A 21,109-nucleotide genomic window follows, 5' to 3' on the forward strand; every position below is an offset into this window, starting at 1 on the left:
ATCATAAGAAAAGGGATACAAAACAAAAAAGAAAATAAAACATTTATACTAAGTAGCGATTGTATTTAAATTAAATATTAAAAAAAAAAGAAAACAAATTATACATATTTTATGTTTTTGTGTAAATAGTTTTTTGTTTTTGAAAAAGCGCATTAAATAAAAATGAATAAATAAATAAATGAATACAAAACAAAAAAAAAAAAAAAATGATAATAATTCTACCTAAAATACAAATACAAAAAAAAATATTGTTGTTTTATTTTATTTTATCTTAAAAGAGACAAACACCCCCTGCATACACTACTGAAATGGTTTCTTACAGTTTTATTTAATTGAAAATTATTAAGTTCAAAATTTTGGTTAAACGTTTTTAGTTTTTAATTAATTTCTATAAAAGGAATTCATTATGGTAATTTTAAATAATTAAAAGAAAACAAGATAAAAGATCAAAAGACTTTTTGTTTGTAATTAAATAATTTGTTAATTGAAAGAATCCATTTTCAAGTGGTGTCCTGAGTCCTTTAAGGATTTCTGTCTCTTTAAGAATACACTTTATATTCAATATGAACATTTATTTAATTTTTTTTTAATGGGGCATTTAGTTTTTTGTACTCTTCTAACTTTAGTTTCAGTAAACTGGCTTAGGGTTAGTTAAAAAAGTCTTCTTGGTGCAACGAAGGACTATAGACTTAAAGGCGTAATTGATGCGAAAATTGTTAAAAGGGTTTCCAATAGCATTTATTTATATTATAAGAGAAATTAATGGATTATTTTGCATTGTAAAGAAGAAGGAATACCATAAGGAATGGAAAACAACAATGGAAAGGTTGCAGCTTCATTATGCTTTTCGTTAAAATTGTCATGAACAATTCCCAAATTTGAGGCTGTATGTTCCTGAAGACCTCTTGAAATCCTACGTTGAGCTCTTGGGCAGATTGTGAGGCAATGGCAATTAGCTTATCTTTTACGTGGGCTTAAAGAAAAAAGTCTAACCGCCTTATTATGAGTATCAATTTGATAGTCGATAATTTCTATCAATTATTTGATAAGTTGGTATTATGGGTATCAACTTGTAATTTTAGACCAATTGTGAATATTTATCAAAAGTTCATTGCGAATAAGTTTTATTTATTTAGCTTGACGTGTAAAGCATTTAGTGATTTTTTGGCCACTAAAGGAAAAATTCTTTGTGCGAAAATGTTGCTCTTATAAAAAATTACATATGTGGTATTTTTGTATTTAAGAGCAGAACGTTTCCTCCGCTCAATTGGTAACTTTTGCAAATAATTTTAAAACCGCTGCTACTCTTAGTACATTTGGAATGGATTTCTGACTTCTGATTGGTTTAAGTTTTTCATCAATATCTTTTAACTCCTCCTGGAAGGCTTGTTTGGAAAGCCTGAAGTTTTGAAAGAATCTGCAATGAAGTTTCATTAGCCAATGCAAGAATTAAAGGAAAGCATCTTATTGCATGTGTTCGCCCAAAGCCATTGAGTTGGAAGAATCACGTAATGCTGTGCGTATTTTGAGTTGCTGACGTGTAAACTTCATCATAACTTCCTCTCAAAAAACAATGCTGTCAAAGAGAATAAAAAAACGTACCTTTTATAATTATTTGCTAAATTAAAAAGTATACCCTGGGCCCTTATTATGAATTACGAAACGAACGGCAGAAAAAACGAAACTCGAAGAAACGAAAGTCATGGTGAAGAGCGATTATAAGATACGAAAATAGAAAGCAAAAAAAGTTGCCAGGCAAAAACGAAAAATTATAATTTTTAAAGGAGCAACTAACTTCACTCCTATTAACAAATGTCAAAATATAAATAAAGTCAAGGAAGTTTCAAAAATAAATGTAATTTGCATAAATTCTAAAAAATGTTTTTTTCCCTGCGACTATTTCCTTGAAAGCGAAGATGAATCCCAAACTAAAGAAGAAGAGGAAATGCGTATAAAAAGAAGAGTTTTAAGATTCATCGAACCCAATGAGCCTTCCAAGTTCAACGTAAGTAAAGTGAAATCCTTTCCATCTAGTATTAAAAAAAAACTCCTTAAATATTTGCCAGGTTCAAGCTTCTTTATCGTTTGAACAAGGACGCATTCAAATATGTATTAGAAGAGATCGATCCTTTTGGATTTGGCTTGGCTCGTCGGCAAGTAATTTTTTGCTATGTTTGGATTGGTTTCCATAAAAGCTACCAGCAAATCCAACTGCTTAGCATTAGTTGTAGGCCTAGAAGGTTAGAAATAACTTATTTGTATGTTTTTGACAATTTTATTTAATATTTACTTACATTTTTTGCGCACTTAACAAAACAAAAACCAACCAAACAAAAACAAAAAAATAAATGACATTTGACATCTACCCCCAAAACGAAAGTTGAACGAGAGCTGAAGGAACTCGTAAATAAAAATACGAGTATCGTCATTTTTACGATTCTCGTTTTTCTTAATCGCAATTTGACGATTTAGTGCCACTACAATCGTTTTTTCTAATCGCAATTTAACGAATAAGCGTTATTTTGAACGAGTTTCGTTTTTCATAATAACCCCCCTGAAGCCAGCTGGTACCCTTAGGTTTTCTACGGAAAGACGCTACCGAAAAGGAGTTAGAAACGACTTCGATCTAGGACTAGCACAGCCTTCCTTAATTAAAATACTCAAGGAAATGTTTAACATCCTCGAGGTAAAACTGTACAGTTTCTGGCTTGGAATGTAGCTCTCGAAAGTTAAGTAATAAGGCATTTTGTTCAACAAGCATTTCAGGTGGAATTAAATGCGTTGATGACACCCATGTTAAAATTGTTTTCCCTAAAAAGACGGATCAAAGTAGGATCTTTTTTGGCAAGATTGTTAATATTGCTAAATACATTCAACAAGTCTTTTTTCATTCGGTGTTGACTTGTTAATTTAATTCAAAATAAAGGTTTTTAAAATTATAAAATCAAAAACAACAACACCATTTTGGTGTATTTTTGTGAGTGAATTTTCAACGATGAAATTGGCGTGAATGCAGTCTTTGTTATGAAAATGACTAACGAAATACGAAACAAAATAGACAAATGCGTCTCACAAGGGATAAATGACAAGCGTTTGAACAAGTTAAGCAATGCCAAATTTGGTTTGTCGTTTTTCGATGTGTCGCTCAAAGCCTTGCGAAATAAGGGTGATAATCTCAGGTAACCAAACCAACGCGAGCATTGTTTAGTTCCTTGTTGGGCACGTCACATGCCGTCTTGTTCAAAACATAGGTCTCCACATCAATAACTTCCGATTTCAGCTACTCATAGTTCGATAAATCAATCCATTTAACTTAACAGTTGCACCATTCGCATTTTATTAGCTTAAAAACGGTACAGTTGAAGAGGCTGTTCAAAAATCAGTCTTGGATTTTTCGAGCCCCAAATGTGACAATTCTTAATTGAGCCTCAGAGCCAAAAATAATCCTCATCGCTTAAGATGATTTATCATAAGTTTTCGTGTTAACTAAATTTATAAGTCTTCAGCCTTACCCTTTGCTTGAAGAAGAACTACAGGATCATGGTCATGATGATGATAAAACTGCCCCGTACAACCTGGAACCTGAATTGTATGATACTATATATTCATAATATTCATAATACTGTTTGGTTAATATACTGTATCTCAAAATGCTATGTTGTCAAAATACTGTATCTGCTGTATGAGCAAAATATTATCTAAAAATACTGAAAAGAAAAAAGCGGAACTCGATTTTCGCATGTACATTATATCAGTTATTGAAACTCCAAACAAGTAAAAAAAACAGAATACATTAATAAGTCCTATCATAAGTAAGTAAATATAGGCAATAATATTTATAAGTAACAATCTATGAATTGCATATACAAATGTATTTACAACAACAACAAAAATTCAATGACTTATTAATTGTCATATGTTATTGCTCAAGGGAAGTATATTAGAACATTATGCCAATGAAAAAATATTATCATGTATTCTTTATAAAAGTAATCTGTTGTTTTTAATAATGCTGTGAATAGGCAGAATTTTGGCATACAGAATTTTAAGTTGCAGAATTTTGAGCTACAGTATTTTGATCATACAGTATTTTGTACAAACAGTATTTTGAAATACAGTATTTTGAAATACAGTATTTTGAGATACAGTATTTTAAATACAGTATTAAGATCCATACAGGATTTCGAACCCAACCCATTGCCAATATTTCCTTGTTTGTATCTTTTTGCAGATAATTTTTTTGTTTTTGTTTTTTTTTTAGATTCCTTAAGGTCTTGCACTAACGTTCTTATTTCCTTAAAAAAAGTTTCCTGGGAATTTGTTGATTTCTCCAATGGCACAATCCTTTCTTGTTCGTCAGAACGTTTGTTTTTTGTTGATTTAGTTTTTGGTGCATTGCTGTTGGATACCGATGTATTTTTTTTTGGAGTTTCAATGAGGCTTATTAATTCCATGTTAATCTTGACCTCAAGTTCATTTTTTCTTCGATATTGTCCTGTGATGACAAATTATTATTCTGCGCAGATTCCAAGTTACCAAACTCAACTCCATGTGGGTCCAAGACGGTGTTTATATCCAACATCTTGATTACAGCTTCTTCCAATTGGCTGAAAGTGTGAAGCTTACTTGGTCCACCACCAGTTGCTTTTTGTTCCACTTTATTTTGTGACATCTTCTTGGTGTTGAGCTTGAAATCTTTCCATACCTAATTGGATAAAGGAGCTCATAGTGGGAACATAAATGAATGTATTAAAATGTTTTCTTATTTACTTTTAACCATTTCTCCCAAGTACGCATTGGAGGACCTTCACCATTAAGTTCCTAAGCGAACTTTTCCCATCTTGGCTTTTAGCGCAAACCCCCTTCGCCAGTCCAGATTTTCCTCCATCAATCTGACCAAAATTTCCATTTGTTTTCTATTTGTTATTGCTTTAGACCTGTATAAAAAATATTTGCATTTTATTTGCCTTAAAATAATTTATTTATTGGAAAAAATTACATTTTGCTACTAAGAAAAAACTCCTGGACATCAGATTTCTTCCGCGTCGATTAGAAAATAACAATCGAAAATCAACGACCGTCCAATCGAAAAGTTTCGATCGAAATCGATACTTACAATATGAAATAAAGTAATCGATAATCAAAAAAAGTCGATCATCGATTAGAAAACCGAAACTCACAATCGGGGCCATAGTTTTGCCAACTGATAAAATGTTCACCATTTTTGTAGTGAAAATTAATAATTTCGATGCTTGTTCCAAAATTAATGAATTTTGGAAAATTTGATACAATTACATTGGGTTTTTGTTTGAGGGTACTGCAAAATATTTCGAAGGAAAGAAATTCCGCTGGAAGCTCTAGCTAGGGTCGGATATATTTTTCTTTAAACTTAAGGGTGATTGGTTTTGATTGGATTGAAAAATACCTGGTAACTAACATTTAACAGAAATAAGATACAAAAAAAATTAATAAGACTTATGAAGGATGTATGCTTGTACTTAAATTGAAAGTTTTAATGGAATCGTATCGGAAGTCAAACGTATATTAGCTTTTGACTTGAAACTTTGTAGTTTGTGTCGCTTAATAAATTATGTCAAAAATGTGTGTGAATGTTAAATTCGCTTTTTCTAATGGGAGCGTTAAATTTCATTTGGATACAAAAATATCAAACTGTGTCAAGGAATTAATATTTACCCTTCTGTAAACAAAAGAACAAATTTCGTTACATGCGTGTTAATGTGTACAGTGGTATAAATATTTTTAAAGTTTGCAAAGTTTTTAATTTGCAAGTCTCCAAAGTGTGTCTGAGGTAACGTTTCCGTAAGTAAATATTCTTCATCAAACAAGAGAGTGTACAATGTACATATGTACATCAAATGCTCAATATTTTGAGCGTCAAATATGCTATGTTTCCACTTAAACAAATATGCATCTTAATTAAGGCGTAGTGAATGACTTGTATTAAATTCTTTTTATTTTGAATATTGTATTGTATTGTATATGACCGCAGCTTTATTGTAAATCAATTTTTTATTTTAATACTTTTGTACAGGATTAAAAAATTGATAACGGTTTTTCAAGTGCGTGGAAACATAGCATAATATGGTATTTTATCTCTATTTTAGTAATTACAACGCCAAAAGCTACTGAAACTGAAAACTGCGGCGGCGGGATCATAGAAGCAACCGTGGAACCAAATCAGCAAAATTCATTTCTGGAAAATTTCCGAAAATGGAGAGAAAAAAGAAAACAATTATTGCAATTAGGAGCAACTCGTAAAAACCCATCATCATCTACCACCAGCCCTTCACCCAATTCAAATGCGTCTGAAGAAGATCATGAAACATCAACGCAGCCAGTAAGCGTCAGTAGCAGTATTGAGGATACAAGAATTCCTACGGAGTCTAATTTTGCTAGAGATAAAGAAAACACAAATAATGTTGAGACATCATCAGCGTCACCTATACAAACCATGGATCATGGAAGAAATCCTTTAAGTAGTAACTCACAAAGTAAACAAATCTCATTGACAGATGAGGAGGACAATCAAATATCAAGTAATTTTTGAGCTAAGCGATAGAAGACCAGACTGGCGTTTCCATGTGGTGGCATATGATTTCAGTGGAAATCATAATGCGAGTGGTTGGACAAAGCAACGATAAAGTCAATATTTTTGTAAAAGAAGAAGAAAATAATTTAAATTAAATAAAGTTGAGAATAAAACACCAGTGTGGTCCAAAAGCTATAAGAGATTTTGAGCGATAAAAATATGTAATTTTAATCTCTGTTTTAGTTTTGAAAATTCCTGCTAAAAACTGCTCCCATATCAGATTGAAGATCAAAGAACGAATTCGGAAATGGAAAGAGAAATTTAATAAAAGTAAATCAGTTTCGATTACTGGACCATCAATTCAAGCAGTCACTTCAATAGATAGTGGAATTCATTCAGATGAAAACCCTATTCGAGAACAAGCTCAAGGCTTAACACTCATTCAACAGAAATGTAAATTTTAAAATTTTATTAAAAACACTTGAGTTGTTAAATCTCTTTAATATTTTATTAATGCAAATTTCGCAATATGGAAAAATAATACAAAAACAAAACTATGTTTATAAGGCAAGCAACTAAAGAATTAAATGAGTTTCTTAGGAATAAATTCAAGAAGATTCTAAAGAAACAGAAATAAAAATAGATAAGTTAGCTTTCAAAGACCTCACAAAAGTTAAAATTTGTGGAATTCAAAGAGAGTAAAATTCGAGTGTTTTTTGATATTCTGAGAGATATTGAATGTAATTTATATCTTCTTTACTTAGCTTTGAAAATAAGTTCGGAAAAACACCAGAATAACGCATTAAGAAATAAGCCTAACCAATTAGTTGATGCTCAGAATCTTCCAATATCATTATCAACATCATTACCACCACTGCCGCCACCTTTGCCATCACCTCCAGTGCCAATACCAGATCCACCTCCACCATCACCACCAGCTACGTCGAGAGAATCAGCATTAATTCAAAGAAAACGTAATTTTGTTAATCAATTACGACCACACATGCTTTTTTAACTCGAAAGTCATCAGAAGTTAACTAAAACAGCTTATTAAAAATCAGCAGTGTGGTTAACAAGACCATGTGTTACGAAACAAAATTTAATTTATTTCAATTTCAGGCCAACAAATTGGTGATGAAAATTCTACGTTGGACAAAAAAGTTAAACATACCAAAGAACAAACGCCATCATCAGCACCGCCACTTCCACCACCAATACCACAACCGTTGCTGCCACCGACGCCGCCATTAGCACCACCACTTTTCACCGTTGTTATTCCATAAGCCAATCATTTTTGAAATAATCCTATTTTTAAGCAATTTATTTTTGAAATAAGCCTATTTTTAAGTTTTGGACCATCTTTTGTAAAATCTCAAATATCATAAATACAGTGAAAGGAATTTCAAGGAATTCAAAATCAATCAAGACGACTTTAAACTTTACAACAATAAAACAGCATGGTCTTATTTAGTTATGAAAAGGTTTTAAGTGAGAAAAAGGGCAGTCTATAGGGTTTTCCAGCAAGGGGTTTCATTATGATACTAATTTCAATATCAGCCAAATGGCCGCAAGGACAATGGTTGGTGCACACTATAATTTCATGAAATTTTGCTATACGTCCTCGATTACTTCACGAATTCCATCCTTAGGGTCTTGAATCTCGGGCAGGTTCAGAGAACATAAAAGACATAATTTACATTCAACTTAAACCAAGACAACTCATTAGTTTTTCAGCTGTCAATTTCAAACTTGGAACATTACTTCACTTATATTTATCTTAAGTTTTTTTGCACAAATTCAAAATCATTTTGAATCTTTCACTAAAAAGCTTTGATTTGATTAATAGCTTCAAAAGTATTAACGTCTAGCTATCAGTTGAATGAAATAAACATGATCGTTGACGTTTTGATATAAGTAGACTACAGAGTAAGAGATTATTTCTGGGCTTCCATCAAGTTCCTTGTGTATGCTGGATCTGCTTTTGAAGCGTGTATTGTTTCATTTTTATGGGGTTTTCCATGGGTAAAATAAATCAATTTGTTCTTGATCTAGAACTGTCAAAAAACAACTTTCACGTTTTTGCATTCCTAAGGCAAAATAAATTGATTTATTGATATTTGTTTCATACATTGTCCTTAATTCTTTAAGATTAACCAAACAATTTTAAAAGTTTTAAGTAAAATTATTTTAAACACTTTTGATGAATTTAACTTGTAAAACAAATTTTTTAAAAACACGTTTGAAACCAGTTGAACAAACCCAAAAAATTCTTCTTGAAGTGTGCCTTAAATTCAAATAATATTTTAGTATTCATAGTTTTGAATAATTGTGTTTGTTTATGTTCGTTCGTTCGTCCGTAGTACTCAATATAGCATCATAATTAAGACCATTATGATTCTAATTCATAATGATGTCCTAATTTTGCTCGGTAAATCATTTTTGTTATCTTCTTTGTTGCAGCTTTGGAGGGATCCATAAATCATGAAAAAAAATCCCTCAAGCCTCAAGTGTGTGATATCTCGAATAAAATTCGACAATATCGGAAGAAATGCCATACTCCATCGTCTTTTGCTTCTGTTATCCAACAAAAAGAAATCACTTCAACTTCCACTTCCACTAAAGTGAATCAATCGAATATAAATTCAACAAATCAAGTTGAACAATCCATTGGAGAAAAAACAATGTCTTTAAATTATAACCAAAACAACGATGCAAAAGATGGAAACAAAACTGTTGGTGGAGATTTGAACGGAGGCAACTCTGTGGCTTGTTCAAATAACGAGACTATTGAACCTATTTCTGAAATACTATTACCGAAAAAACTTAAAAAAAAGAAGTCCAAATCAAGGAAACGCTCGAGATCAGTGCAAAGCACTAGAGATCAATCTGTGGTGTCATTTAAAAGATTTTTAGAAACTTTTGGCTCTGGCTGTGATATAAATAGTATAAGCAAGAGTCAAAGATTAAAGTTGCGGAAAATGTGGGCTAGAGAAAACCAATTACAAGAAACTAACAACAACAACAACAATCCATTTACTAGAAATAATAACTTCAGTACAACTGTAACATCAGACTATGTTCAGGGTCCTTCAACTTCGACAAGCAGTCGAAGCCCAGAGATGGCCATACCGGCGCTTATGAGCTTAACTGTGGACCCACCTTTTTCGCAAATGGAAAGATCTGTTTTCACACTTGACAATTTGCATATGAACTCAGGATTAGATAGAGATTGGCTGGATGCAACTCATGGAAAGAACAATTATAGCAGAAGACAATTAAGTAGCCTCAATAGAATACACAGAATTCTATGCGATACTCAAAAAAAATCTAAAAGTGATTCAAAGATTGCCAAGAGTTTACGAGATACTCGAAGCCTTCCCAAGGGACTAAAACTTAATGAGCTTTTAGAATATGCCACTGTCAATTTTGACACCATAAGTAAACTGAGCACCGAAAGAAAATTAATGTATCAGAGAAAACAACCCTATGCCCGTCAGTTGCTTCAGAGGTGCAAACAATGGCGAGTTCTACCACCGCATCTAGAAGAAGCTTTTCAAAGAGGATTAATATAGAAGTTGCACTTTATTATTTTATATTTATTTTTTTATACTATGAATTCAGAATTATATTGGGAGGCTTTGAGTCCAAAAGTGGCGAAACTCAGTTTTTTTTTGTTGTTTGGAATCCTATCGAAATTTAAATTATACGAGTTAAGTCGCAATTGTACTCAAAAGTCCCTTAAATACATACTATATTTATAATAATTTATTAACATTGCTTGAAGCATGATTTATGAATAATGTGAAAAGATAATTATTGTTTTTTTTTTGTTATTGTTGAATTTTTTAAAGAAAAATAAACTTTTGAAATATTGTTATTATTGAAAATAAAAAAAAGTAAAAACAAATTATTCAGAATTTTTTATTATAATTATAATGTTGATATTAAACTATACAAATGTTTATGATGTTAAAAAATTTAGTATCACTAATTTTAATAGTTGACTTATTGAAATAATTTTGAATTTTATGGAGGGTTGGGTTGGTCGTTTTAAATTGAGAATCACTAGTCGGGATTGAGAATGTTGATGAACACAGGCTCAGAAGTTCCGGAAATAAAGCACTCGATATTAAAATAATAGAAGAAATGAATACAAATTGAAACAATACAAAAAGTTAGATCTTGACCCTGGCTCACCAAACACAGGACACTGCAGAGCGAAAAAAAACTTTTTACTTTTCAATTTTTCTGACTTTATTTGAAAAATGAAAAGTAAAAGTGTATGCATTGAACAAAATTGGAATTGAATCAATCAGGGCCGCATTAGTGGTCCAGAGGCCTCGGGGCAATAAAGGAGCGGAGGCCCCTTCGCCCCAAATTATTTTCAAAATAAAGTAAACCATTTCTTTCAATCGAGTTTTTCAATAAAAAAATTTATTGTGAAACCAAGTAGATTCCTTTAGTAGTGAACAAACACATATAAATATAAACAGAAAAAAGAATTATGTGAAATAAAATTTTAGGGTTAACGAACGGAACCTTTCGGGCTTTTTTCCGGCGAAAAATCCTTGATGATTTCGTTGAAATCCAATTCTCGGAGTAAATTGCTTTCAATGCTCAGGAGAGAAAGCTTCGATAGACGGTTTTGTCCCATTCGTGGTTCGAAGCCTATTTTTTTGTAATTTTCATTTTTGAAAATGAGCGCTCTCCTGTGTAATTTGTTACCGTCGAAACCAAATACATTCTCAATGCAATTTCTATGTTTGAGAATGTAGCTCTGAATTTTTGATTTTCGAGAATTTGGTAGTAAAATAGTTCCGGCGATTGATCTTTTCCATAGTCCTTTTCCTTTTTGAATGGGTCAATCAAAGACACAAATTGAACTAACTCATTACCAAGACTAGGTTGTAAATCATTCGGACACACTTTCACCAATGCCTCTGCTGCAGCGTGTACATTTTCAGCATCCATCTTCTCGATGTGATTCAGGAATCCAAATCTCGAACGTACAGCCTTATAGGCATGCAATCTTTCAGTAAGAGAAACGTATAGCTGGTCAATCACTGGGATGAAGGCGGATACTTTGTATTTTTCCATGGGTAACAGATTTGCGTCTTGTGCTTTTCCGTAATCGAGCGAATTCAACATCACATTTCTCGTTCTGGTTCGGGTGCGTGATTGTACATATTCATCAGTAAGGGATATTTTTTTGGCTGATTCTCGTATTTATCAAAATCATTTCGTTTGGATGGTTCCCGGAAATTACGCCAGAATTTTTTTTAGGAAAAAACGCCATAAAATTCTTCATACAAAATTCTGGCTTTTTTCCTAGGAAAAAATCCCAAATTTTTCTGGCAAAATTGCGGAATTTCATGCATTTTTTCCTAAAAATTTTCTGGCAAAAAAAATATTTGGAAAAAAAGCCAGAAATAAAATTTCTGGCGTTTTTTTCTAAACATGAAAAGAACAGTATTTTGTATAAATTGTTGTAATAAATAAACAGTTTTACTACACATTCTTTGTCTCTATCATCTATTGTTAGAATTATTGTTTAGTTGCGAAGCGGATGTAATATTATGTATAATATGTCAGGTCCTTCCACCAAACGTTGTGTTGTTGCCGTGCAGACATATGAAAATCTGCTCGGAGTACATGCTCAAGCAGTTGCAGATTCAAACGAAAATTACAAATGTCCATGCTGCTGGGAAATCGTAGCATAGACTTTGCAAGTTTACATTTAGTAAAAATATTTAGTTCTTTTCTATTTTGTTAAATAAATTGTTACAAATAAAAAAAATTATTGAAAACTTTAGTAATTTTTTGCTTTGCAGCCACGCGCGCCGTAACCGCGCCGGACAGCGCCACGTCCGCAACGCAATGGCCGCGCCGGCTAGCCGTTCTGCGCCGCGTGTGCATGTCAGGGGCTGTTTTTTCTTGTTTTGATAAAATGTCTACAATATTGAACAAATAGCGACTTTTAAAATGCAAAACATTTTCTGGCTTTTTTTCCAAATTGATATTAGGCAATTAGGCCAGAATATATCAATTGGTTTTCTGGCCTAGTTTCCATTTTGCTTTCTGTTTTTTTTTTTCCATTTCTGTCTGGCACAATTTCCAATGTTTCTGGTTTATTTTCCACAAAAAATTCTGCTTCTTTTTCCAATTTGAAGCAGTAAACATTTTCCGGCGTTTTTTCCAAAAAAAAATTCTGGCGTAATTTCCGGGAGCCCCTTTGGATTCCACGAATGATAATGATTCTAGTGCACGCATTGCCGATTCAAGAATCATTTTCGAGTCTTGCAACATCTTGTTTGTCGCGTTGAATCGCTCCAAGATATCGTTCCAAAATGTATATACATATACAATTAATTTATATGTATGTACATATATAAGAAAAAAAAAATTGTTGAGATACGGAATCGAATACCCAACCTCCGGGATGCGGGCAAGTACCACCCAACTCAGCCATTAAGCGATTTAGGAACTCCATCAAAATGGGTAGTGAATTAGAAGTGCTTCTTATCAGATATTGGAATCAATATCTACCATGGTACCTCAACACATCCAGCTACAAAAGGAAACCCTCTTTGGGAACAATTTTGCGAAGTTATGTCTGAACAATGAGCCCAGCAAATGGTTTTAGAGAGAAATTCATCAATGATAAAATTAGACACCCGATGAACTACTCTACAGAAGGCTGCTTTGCTTATTCCGTGCATATAGATGCAATACCGTGATATAGGGCTCCATTCTATTTCCTAGACTACGCAAAAGTTATTGCAAGGGACTTAAACATAAATTTGATGGTACTTTTAGTTAATCGAAAACTCTCTTTTGTAAAAAAAATAATTTATGTTATGGAAGTTAATTGATAGTTTCACTACTCATTGGACACTATTAACTAACTTCTTCATGTTTAAAATATTCTTTAAAAGTATTCATTTTTTAATTGAGAAGTCGAAAAAAGTTTGCCCCCGATTTCGTCCGTCTGTCTGTCTGTCGATTGAATTCAAATTTTGAAATTAATCATTTTACTTTTGCACAATTTCTCAATGATATTTGATAATCAGAAATGTCATTGTTTTTATTTCTGATTAAAAATAATATTTAACATTTTCTTTGCAAAATTCGATATCTCGTTAATTAATAAGATCTAAATAATCTTATACTTAAAATATATATAATCTGAAATTCATAAATGTTTGTATACATACAATATTAGCTTTTGTGAGAAATCAAGTGACATTTCAATTTTTGAAAACAATATCTGAAAACAGACTCTTTGGAAATATGAGCAACTTCGTACGTTTTAATTTAAACTGTTTCGATATATTATATTTAAGTTAATATTTCTTAATAAATTATTTAAACAGAAAGTTTTAAAGAAAGTCCAACCACTCCAACGTGGACTTTATTATGTCCTGTAATTTCTTGTATTATAATTTCTACCTATATAAACAACAATTGAATTCTGAATTCTTACCATTTTTTAATAATGATTTTATTTTTTATTAATACACAACAACAAAATCGTTCCAATGAATACGTTCTAAAAGGTTTGATTTCAACCTAGATAGAAATAACAATATGTAATATGCAAGGTGGCCTTTTTATTTTAATCTTTTGATAAACTACTCAAAATTCGCTTTGCAAAAATAGAATGTAAGGTTGTTGTGTATTTTTGAAACGAAAAAGTTTAAGTTTTGCAAATTACACTTTTCAATTTTAATTTTGCACTTTTTAAAAAAGAACATACGTGGAACAGAAATTGCAGGGACCTTCAAAAATTACGCTTATCATTTTCAACTTTTTACTTATCAGATTTTATAGTTCTGTAGAACAGAAAATTTCGAATTTTGATAAATGCAATGTGGTAAAAACTTTATAAGTTGTTCTGTGGAATAGGGTCCTGGAACCTGTTCCATAAAACACTTTTTACTTTGCAACTTTGCACTTTTACTTTGTAAATTAAGTTTAACTAAATGCAAATTTGCAAACGGAAATCATTGAATTGAAAACTCAAATAGCAAAGTGTCAAGTCTTTTCTAAAAAGTGAAAAGTTTTGTAATTTTGCAATTTTGTAATTTTCCGAAAAAAGTTTGTTTTGAAAAGTTTCTAAAACTAATACAAAAATAAATGAAACGTTTTGAAAATGAAGATGTAAATATTACGTGTAGTTAATATTTTTTTTTAATTTTGACGAATTAACACAAGAATATGAATCTTTAATTTAAGGTTTAACACGTTGATTCATTAATCTCAAAAATTTCTGATTTTATAGAAACACTATTAGTTTTCTCTTTTTAAATAAAGTCTGAAAAATTGAAAAGTATTGTAACTTTGCAATTTTAGTTTTGCAGGTTATTATTTTTTTTATTGTAAAGTAGCGAAGTGAAAAGTGTTTGGTGGAACAGGGCTCTGCTTTCGTTTTTTGTTTTCATGTTCTTTGTTTTGATTTGTTGAATTATAAAATAATATAAATCTGTAATTTGATATCGTCCGCATAATTAAACGGATTCTCCTCGAATTAAAAGACTAGAAAATTAATAAAAGTTGGTATTAAAAAGATAGAAAATTTAGGTTAAAAGAAATTTGTACTGAATCATTTATGGAAGCTTTTAACAAATATTTGCCTGATTGGCTAAAAATAGTTGATTTAAATTCATCCTCGGGGATTTCTGCCTAGAATTTCTTCTCAAATTTTTTTTATTTAAAAAATAAATAACTGTGTACATAGTAAATTTAACAAAATATAATTATCTCGTGTCGTCTTTTTAACTAAACTACATCCATAAATTCATTAAAAAACATTAACCACACATTTGTTTTTCCTTTTTTTTTTAATATAAAATTAAATTTTGTTTGGCTATTTGTATATCAAGAAAAACTAAAATTCAAATCAAATCTTATAGAACTGGCCAATTACAAGTGTTTTGTTCCTTTACCAAGACGAATTGAAGTTTTATATGGAAGCACTGGCAATCGTTATAATAACCAACAAAATGATTTTCGACGTAACCAAAGACGTAAAAGGCGACGGTTTTGAGTGATGGTGATTTCACGGAAACGGACGATGATGTATTTTTTTTTTGTTTTGTTGATATTTCCAAAAAATTATATTATAGTTATTCATTTCTTTTTTGTTTTTGTTCATCATGTTAATGTTTGCATTTCATTATAAAATAAAATGTTATAAAGTTTATAAGATACTGTGAGATAAATTAAAAATTTGGATCTACTAAAAAACGATTTTTTACTTCCGATGTGAAATTATCAGTGTTTTTTTTTTAAAGAAAATTGTTAATTTGCTAAAGTGAAACAAACTTTAGGTTAAGTGGTTAAATTAGTTTACGTTAATCTTATCTGGATTTACAGAAAAAATTGCCTCTTACAATGTATGGGGTGAAAACTTAAAAAAAATATTTCAAAAACCTTTTTAGCTAGAAAATTTTCAATAGTAAACAAAACTTTTATGTTTAACTTTTAAGTATTTTTTAAATTTGAAAAGCGAACATTGTTGCAAAACGAACGTTAGCGAAATTCAAGAAGTCATTATATCGACAAGTTGCGAACTTAGATTGTAAACGTTCAAGGTTCGCTCAAAAACAAATTTATTCTTGAAAACAGTCCTAGTACTGAAGAATCCCAAATTATGTTATTCCTTGCAAAGATGAAACCCCTCTTAAATTATCAGATCAGATTATCAGACCTAGGAGAACCTGGGGACTGATTATGGGATTCGAGTCAAATCCGTTTGCTAGCGAGTTTGCCATTTTCAATTATTGTTTTTAATTTCGTCTTCTTCATTTTGAATACGACCAACAAAGGAATTCGAAATATCAATTTTTGTTGGCGAGTTGAAATTTGACAGTTTTTTTTTGGCGGATTTACAGTCGAAAGAGTGTTTATTATTATTCACTGTTCGATTTTAAATATAAAATAAATCACCACAAATTTCACAAACTCATTCAAAACAAAACAAAATTTGTTGAAGCTGTCAAACCACTGGAATATAGGAAGAAAAAGTCGAACCAAAAGTGTCAAATCACTGGAATATATTAATAACTATTATCGCTTCACCGCGAATTCGTTAATAAGAAAATACGACACGAGTCGAATTAAAAACGATCCGCGGCGAACCTCATAATTATAGGCACCTGGATAAAAATCTGAACTGAGATCTTAAGACACTAGGAAGAATCAAAAAAGTTCAGATCGCATTCTTTACATGTAATAGGTAGGGGGACCGAATCATCAAAAATCATGCTGTGGATGTAAACTGCAATCTTCAGATCTGATCCCTTGCGGAAACATTGTAAACTAAAATAAAGCCTCATAAGAAATGAGGACCACCCCACAGCAGGAGCGGAAACAATACTCAATCTTTTATCTCTGAACCTGTATGAGCAAGAAACTGCTGCAAACACATTTGACATGTACAGAAGTATGTAAAATATCCATTGGCACTAATGGTTTGAAAAGGAATACTTGGGTAGGTGCAGGTTTCTTCTCTGAAACACTTCATATTGCCAACTCCTTTAGATTTCCTGATCAAACGGCGTCTTTCAGGGCTTTTAGGAGCTCAGCTCTCATTGATAGCGCTATCATTTACTGATATCAATTATATTAATTAATAGACAACCCAAATGTCAGAAACAAAAGAAACTATTATTATTGAAGATCCAGATTACCGGTAATATTAGGATGTTGGGATCAAAACCACATTAGGATAATTGTTTCAAATCATCTTCAAGTATATGTTTGAACGGGAACAGCAGTCTTTTTAGCGAAATAGTTCCCGATGGGATAAACTGCCTGACACAGGCTAAGATTATCTGAAGACTAATCTAAAGGTGTCAAGGACATTTCGAAGTACGACCCCTTTAAGCAAAAGATTCTTCAGCTTTAATTTACAATTCAACCTAACTTTAACATAAAATGATAGAAGTAAAGTGTTTAAACCAAATGGGAAGGCCGAAAGAGTTCAGGTCCACTCGGAATTGTGCCAACATTAATTTTTTTTTGAGGAACCAAATCATCAATCACGTCGTTGAAAATGTTAACTGAAAGCTTTGTGAGAACAAAAATACAAAATTATTTAAGTTTTGCCAAAAATTAGTCATAATTCTTTACCTTTTTCTTTGATCGCTTGAGAATCCCATTGAAATGCTCTCGAAAACCCATTTGAACTTTTCTGTAAGTATACAAGTTGGTTTATCTATTTTTTGTAAATCAAACATGCGTTTTCTAACAAATTCTAAAACTTTATTAAACTTCATTCATAACAAATGCTATACCTCTTATTTTAATATTCGTTATTATATTCAAACGATAGCGACGAAGGAATTTTCGGAAATATACAATATCTTTTCTTGGAAAAGGTTCCATCTTTTAAGCTAATAATGGTTAAAGACGAGATTGAAATTTATTTCCAGGAAAATTAACGATAACCAATACATTTTTAGACGGAACAGACAAAATTCTGGGAATATAAAATTCCTACTTCATATTCTAAACTGAAATATTGGTATATAAAAGGGATTGAATGGGGGTCAAATGGGAAAAAGACGTTGCGTCCTTTTCGAATATCATATTGCTGCTGCAAAATTGTTTATAACGTATAAAGCTCGACACATCTAAAATAACACCAATTTTCAAATATCAAATTTTTCATACTGTTTTAAATTTGTTCATAATGGTTTAGTGCTTCATTTCTTAAGATTGTTTTGAACTTTAATATTATGAAACTCATTGATTTGTATATCTTACCAATTTTACTTGACCCGTGTACCTATGTATGTGTGTATCTAAAGGATTTGATTTTGTGGATACTTTCAGAAAATGTATGATTCTTCAGAAATAATTGCAACTGAAATCATGATAAATGTAATTGATGAGTAAAAAATTGAGTATTGACTCTAAAAATGTTAATTTTATAGATACGGGGTTCACGTAGAAAGACGACGATATGAGATTGAAAATTAAAAAAAAAAACTTATTTATTTAACTGTTGCTTATTTAAAATGTAAACACTAATTTTTTAGTAAAATTTCCCTCTGAACTTTTCCCATGGACAAAATTTTGAAATGCCTATAAGTCTCCTGTTTTCTTTGAAAACACTTAAAATGAGATTGCAGGTACCACACAAACTGAATTCTTAATATAACCAATTTCTAATCTTTAAATTTTAACGCTATTCAAGTTATGGATTTTCAAAGAAGGGAACAATTCCGTGGGAAACTTTATTAATCAGCTCTATCATGCATTCCGTCATAATCGGAAACTTTTACGAATATCGAAAAAAAAAACTATACATTCGTAGTCTCATATAATTTTGGTTTATGAATGGATTTCTACACGCATTTTCAGGTATTCGTTAAAGTTTCCGACTTAAATGGTATTCGTATCGTATAGGCGTGAATAAAACTTTGTAAACTGATCGATTTTACATTTTTCTTTCCAAAATACAATTTTTTCAAACAAATTTTAGTCTCAACTCTCGTGCTTTTGCTAAACAAAAATTAAGTATTTCATTTACTAAAAACTTTACTCCTAAAATTCATCCATATAAACGAAAGCTTCGCTAATCCTTGAAATTTCATGTGTAATGTTGTTTTTCTTTTTGCAGAGACATCAATAATATCATTGGACTCACCATCACCGCCATCAAGTCCAATTCAAACATCAGATGAAAACACAGGTATGTCATAAAGACAAAACAACAGACAGAAAATAACTACGCATAAAGCTTATAATTGTTAGCTTTTTGCGAACTGTCTTCCAAAATATCGCTTTAAAAAACATAAAAAAGAGCACCTCAATACAATACATTAAAACCAACGTGAATACTGTATACTACTCCTCCTTCTCTCGAATAGGCGTTTCATCAACAACCTCAACAAAAAGTTCATCCGATCTACAGATGATTATAAGTTCCAGTGACAGTGGTGGACCTGGAATGTTATTAAATCCACTGGCATTAAATAGGTAAATAAATTTTCTTTTAAAACTTAAAATTATTCACTAATTCCTTATGTCTCTTTAAATATTTATAGCAAGAGCAAAAGAATGAAATTGCACAGGAATCAAAAGTAAACCACACCCTTAAGGAAGTCCTATTTTGGTTTTGCTGCCATTAAGAACTACATACTCACATCAATGTATATATACATCGCTGACTAGATAATAGTTCAAAACCTACTTTTTTTAGAAGTCTAATTGCCTTTAATTTTTATTATTATAAATTTTAGTAAAATAGAAATACACTTAAAATAAGATCTTTTTGACTACAATAATTGTTCAATTCTTAAACAAATATCTTAATTACTTGTTCATTTATAATATTTTTGTTTAACTTTTGTTATAAAAAGTTTAAATTTTAGTTTCATAAAAACAAAACATAATGAATACAATAAAAAAAAAACATAATATAAAGAAAATAACCAAAACCTGATGTAAACGTTATAAAAGTACAATACTTGACCTAAAACTTATTATTTTAACAAAAACAAAATATAAAAATGTATGTACTATAATAATTGATGTATACTTTTTTTTGTATCTACGTATAGTTGTTAAATCTATAAATTCAATTTCAATAAGAAAGAAAAATTTAAGTTATAACACAAGTTATAAAAAAATAACTTTTCCTGTCGAAAAAAATGTTTTAGTTTTCTTGAGGAAGAAACAATTTTAAGTTAATTTTACTATTAAGACATTTATGTTTTTGTTTTCTTGGTACATCATAATTTACATATGTTTAAAAATTTAAATACAAATCAACGAAAATAAATTTGAGTTCATTTAAAATCAATTTTTTAAAAGAGAGACAATTATTTTGAATGCATATAGCCGAGATTTGTTTTTCAAAATGTTAAAATGACAGATCTTCGCTTTTACTAATAAGTTAAATATATTCAGTTTACACCTGAGCTTTAGAAATCTTATTTGAAAAAAAGAGTACATATGTCTGTAGTGTCCCACATTTCGATTGAATTTGAAAAATTCATAAATCATTAAAATCAAAACAATAAGACATTTTATAGTCTTAAAGATACAAATTAAATCGCGTCGAGTTAAATTTGTCTACTGTTGTTAAATTTCGATTTCATTTCAAGTAAAAGTGAAATAAAGAACCTTACTCCCCTTTTAAGTACCTCAACCTGTTTGAAATTTATTTTTAACTCCCTACTTCGTGTAGACGAACCAGTAGCCAGCTATTTCCTTTTGGTTTGCAGACTTGAAACCTTGAAGATCTGTAAAAATTATACACACAAAATAAAATTCACGTATTATGTAGGTACCTGCGTTAAATTTATATATGTTCATATAATCTTGTATACGTAATTTAAATTAACTTAACATTCAAACGCTTCTTTACTGTTTTCAAAGAAAAACACAGTTAAAAAAAACAGAAGTGAAGATTTAAATGCAACACGAATCATAAAAATGTATGGTTTTCACACTTAACCTAGTATTTTATTTAAAAGATTCAAAAATTTTAGTTGGAAAAACTCACGACACAATTAGAAATAATATTTCAAAGGAAACTCAGTTTTT

General features: G+C 30.7%; 1 protein-coding gene across 5 annotated transcripts in view; it reads left to right on the forward strand.

The window, feature by feature from the left end:
• Positions 1-21,106, forward strand: part of LOC129948823 (E3 SUMO-protein ligase PIAS2) — a 62,703-nt gene extending 41,597 nt beyond the window's left edge. For 2 of the 5 annotated variants that reach the window (XM_056059893.1, XM_056059892.1), the window contains one exon: positions 9,011-10,191. In XM_056059893.1, the coding sequence (XP_055915868.1) occupies positions 9,011-10,122 (1,112 nt within the window). In that variant the 3' untranslated portion in view covers positions 10,123-10,191. Of the gene's footprint in view, positions 1-6,125; positions 6,558-6,793; positions 7,004-7,314; positions 7,525-7,669; positions 7,972-9,010; positions 10,192-19,178; positions 19,251-19,428; positions 19,538-19,605 lie in introns of those variants that run through there. The other 3 variants (XM_056059894.1, XM_056059896.1, XM_056059895.1) reach the window with 3 other exon arrangements.
• The last annotated feature ends 3 nt before the right edge of the window (positions 21,107-21,109 follow it).

Source organism: Eupeodes corollae, chromosome 3 (genome assembly GCF_945859685.1).
Source record: "Eupeodes corollae chromosome 3, idEupCoro1.1, whole genome shotgun sequence".
In the NCBI taxonomy this organism is placed as follows: Eukaryota; Metazoa; Arthropoda; class Insecta; order Diptera; family Syrphidae; genus Eupeodes; species Eupeodes corollae.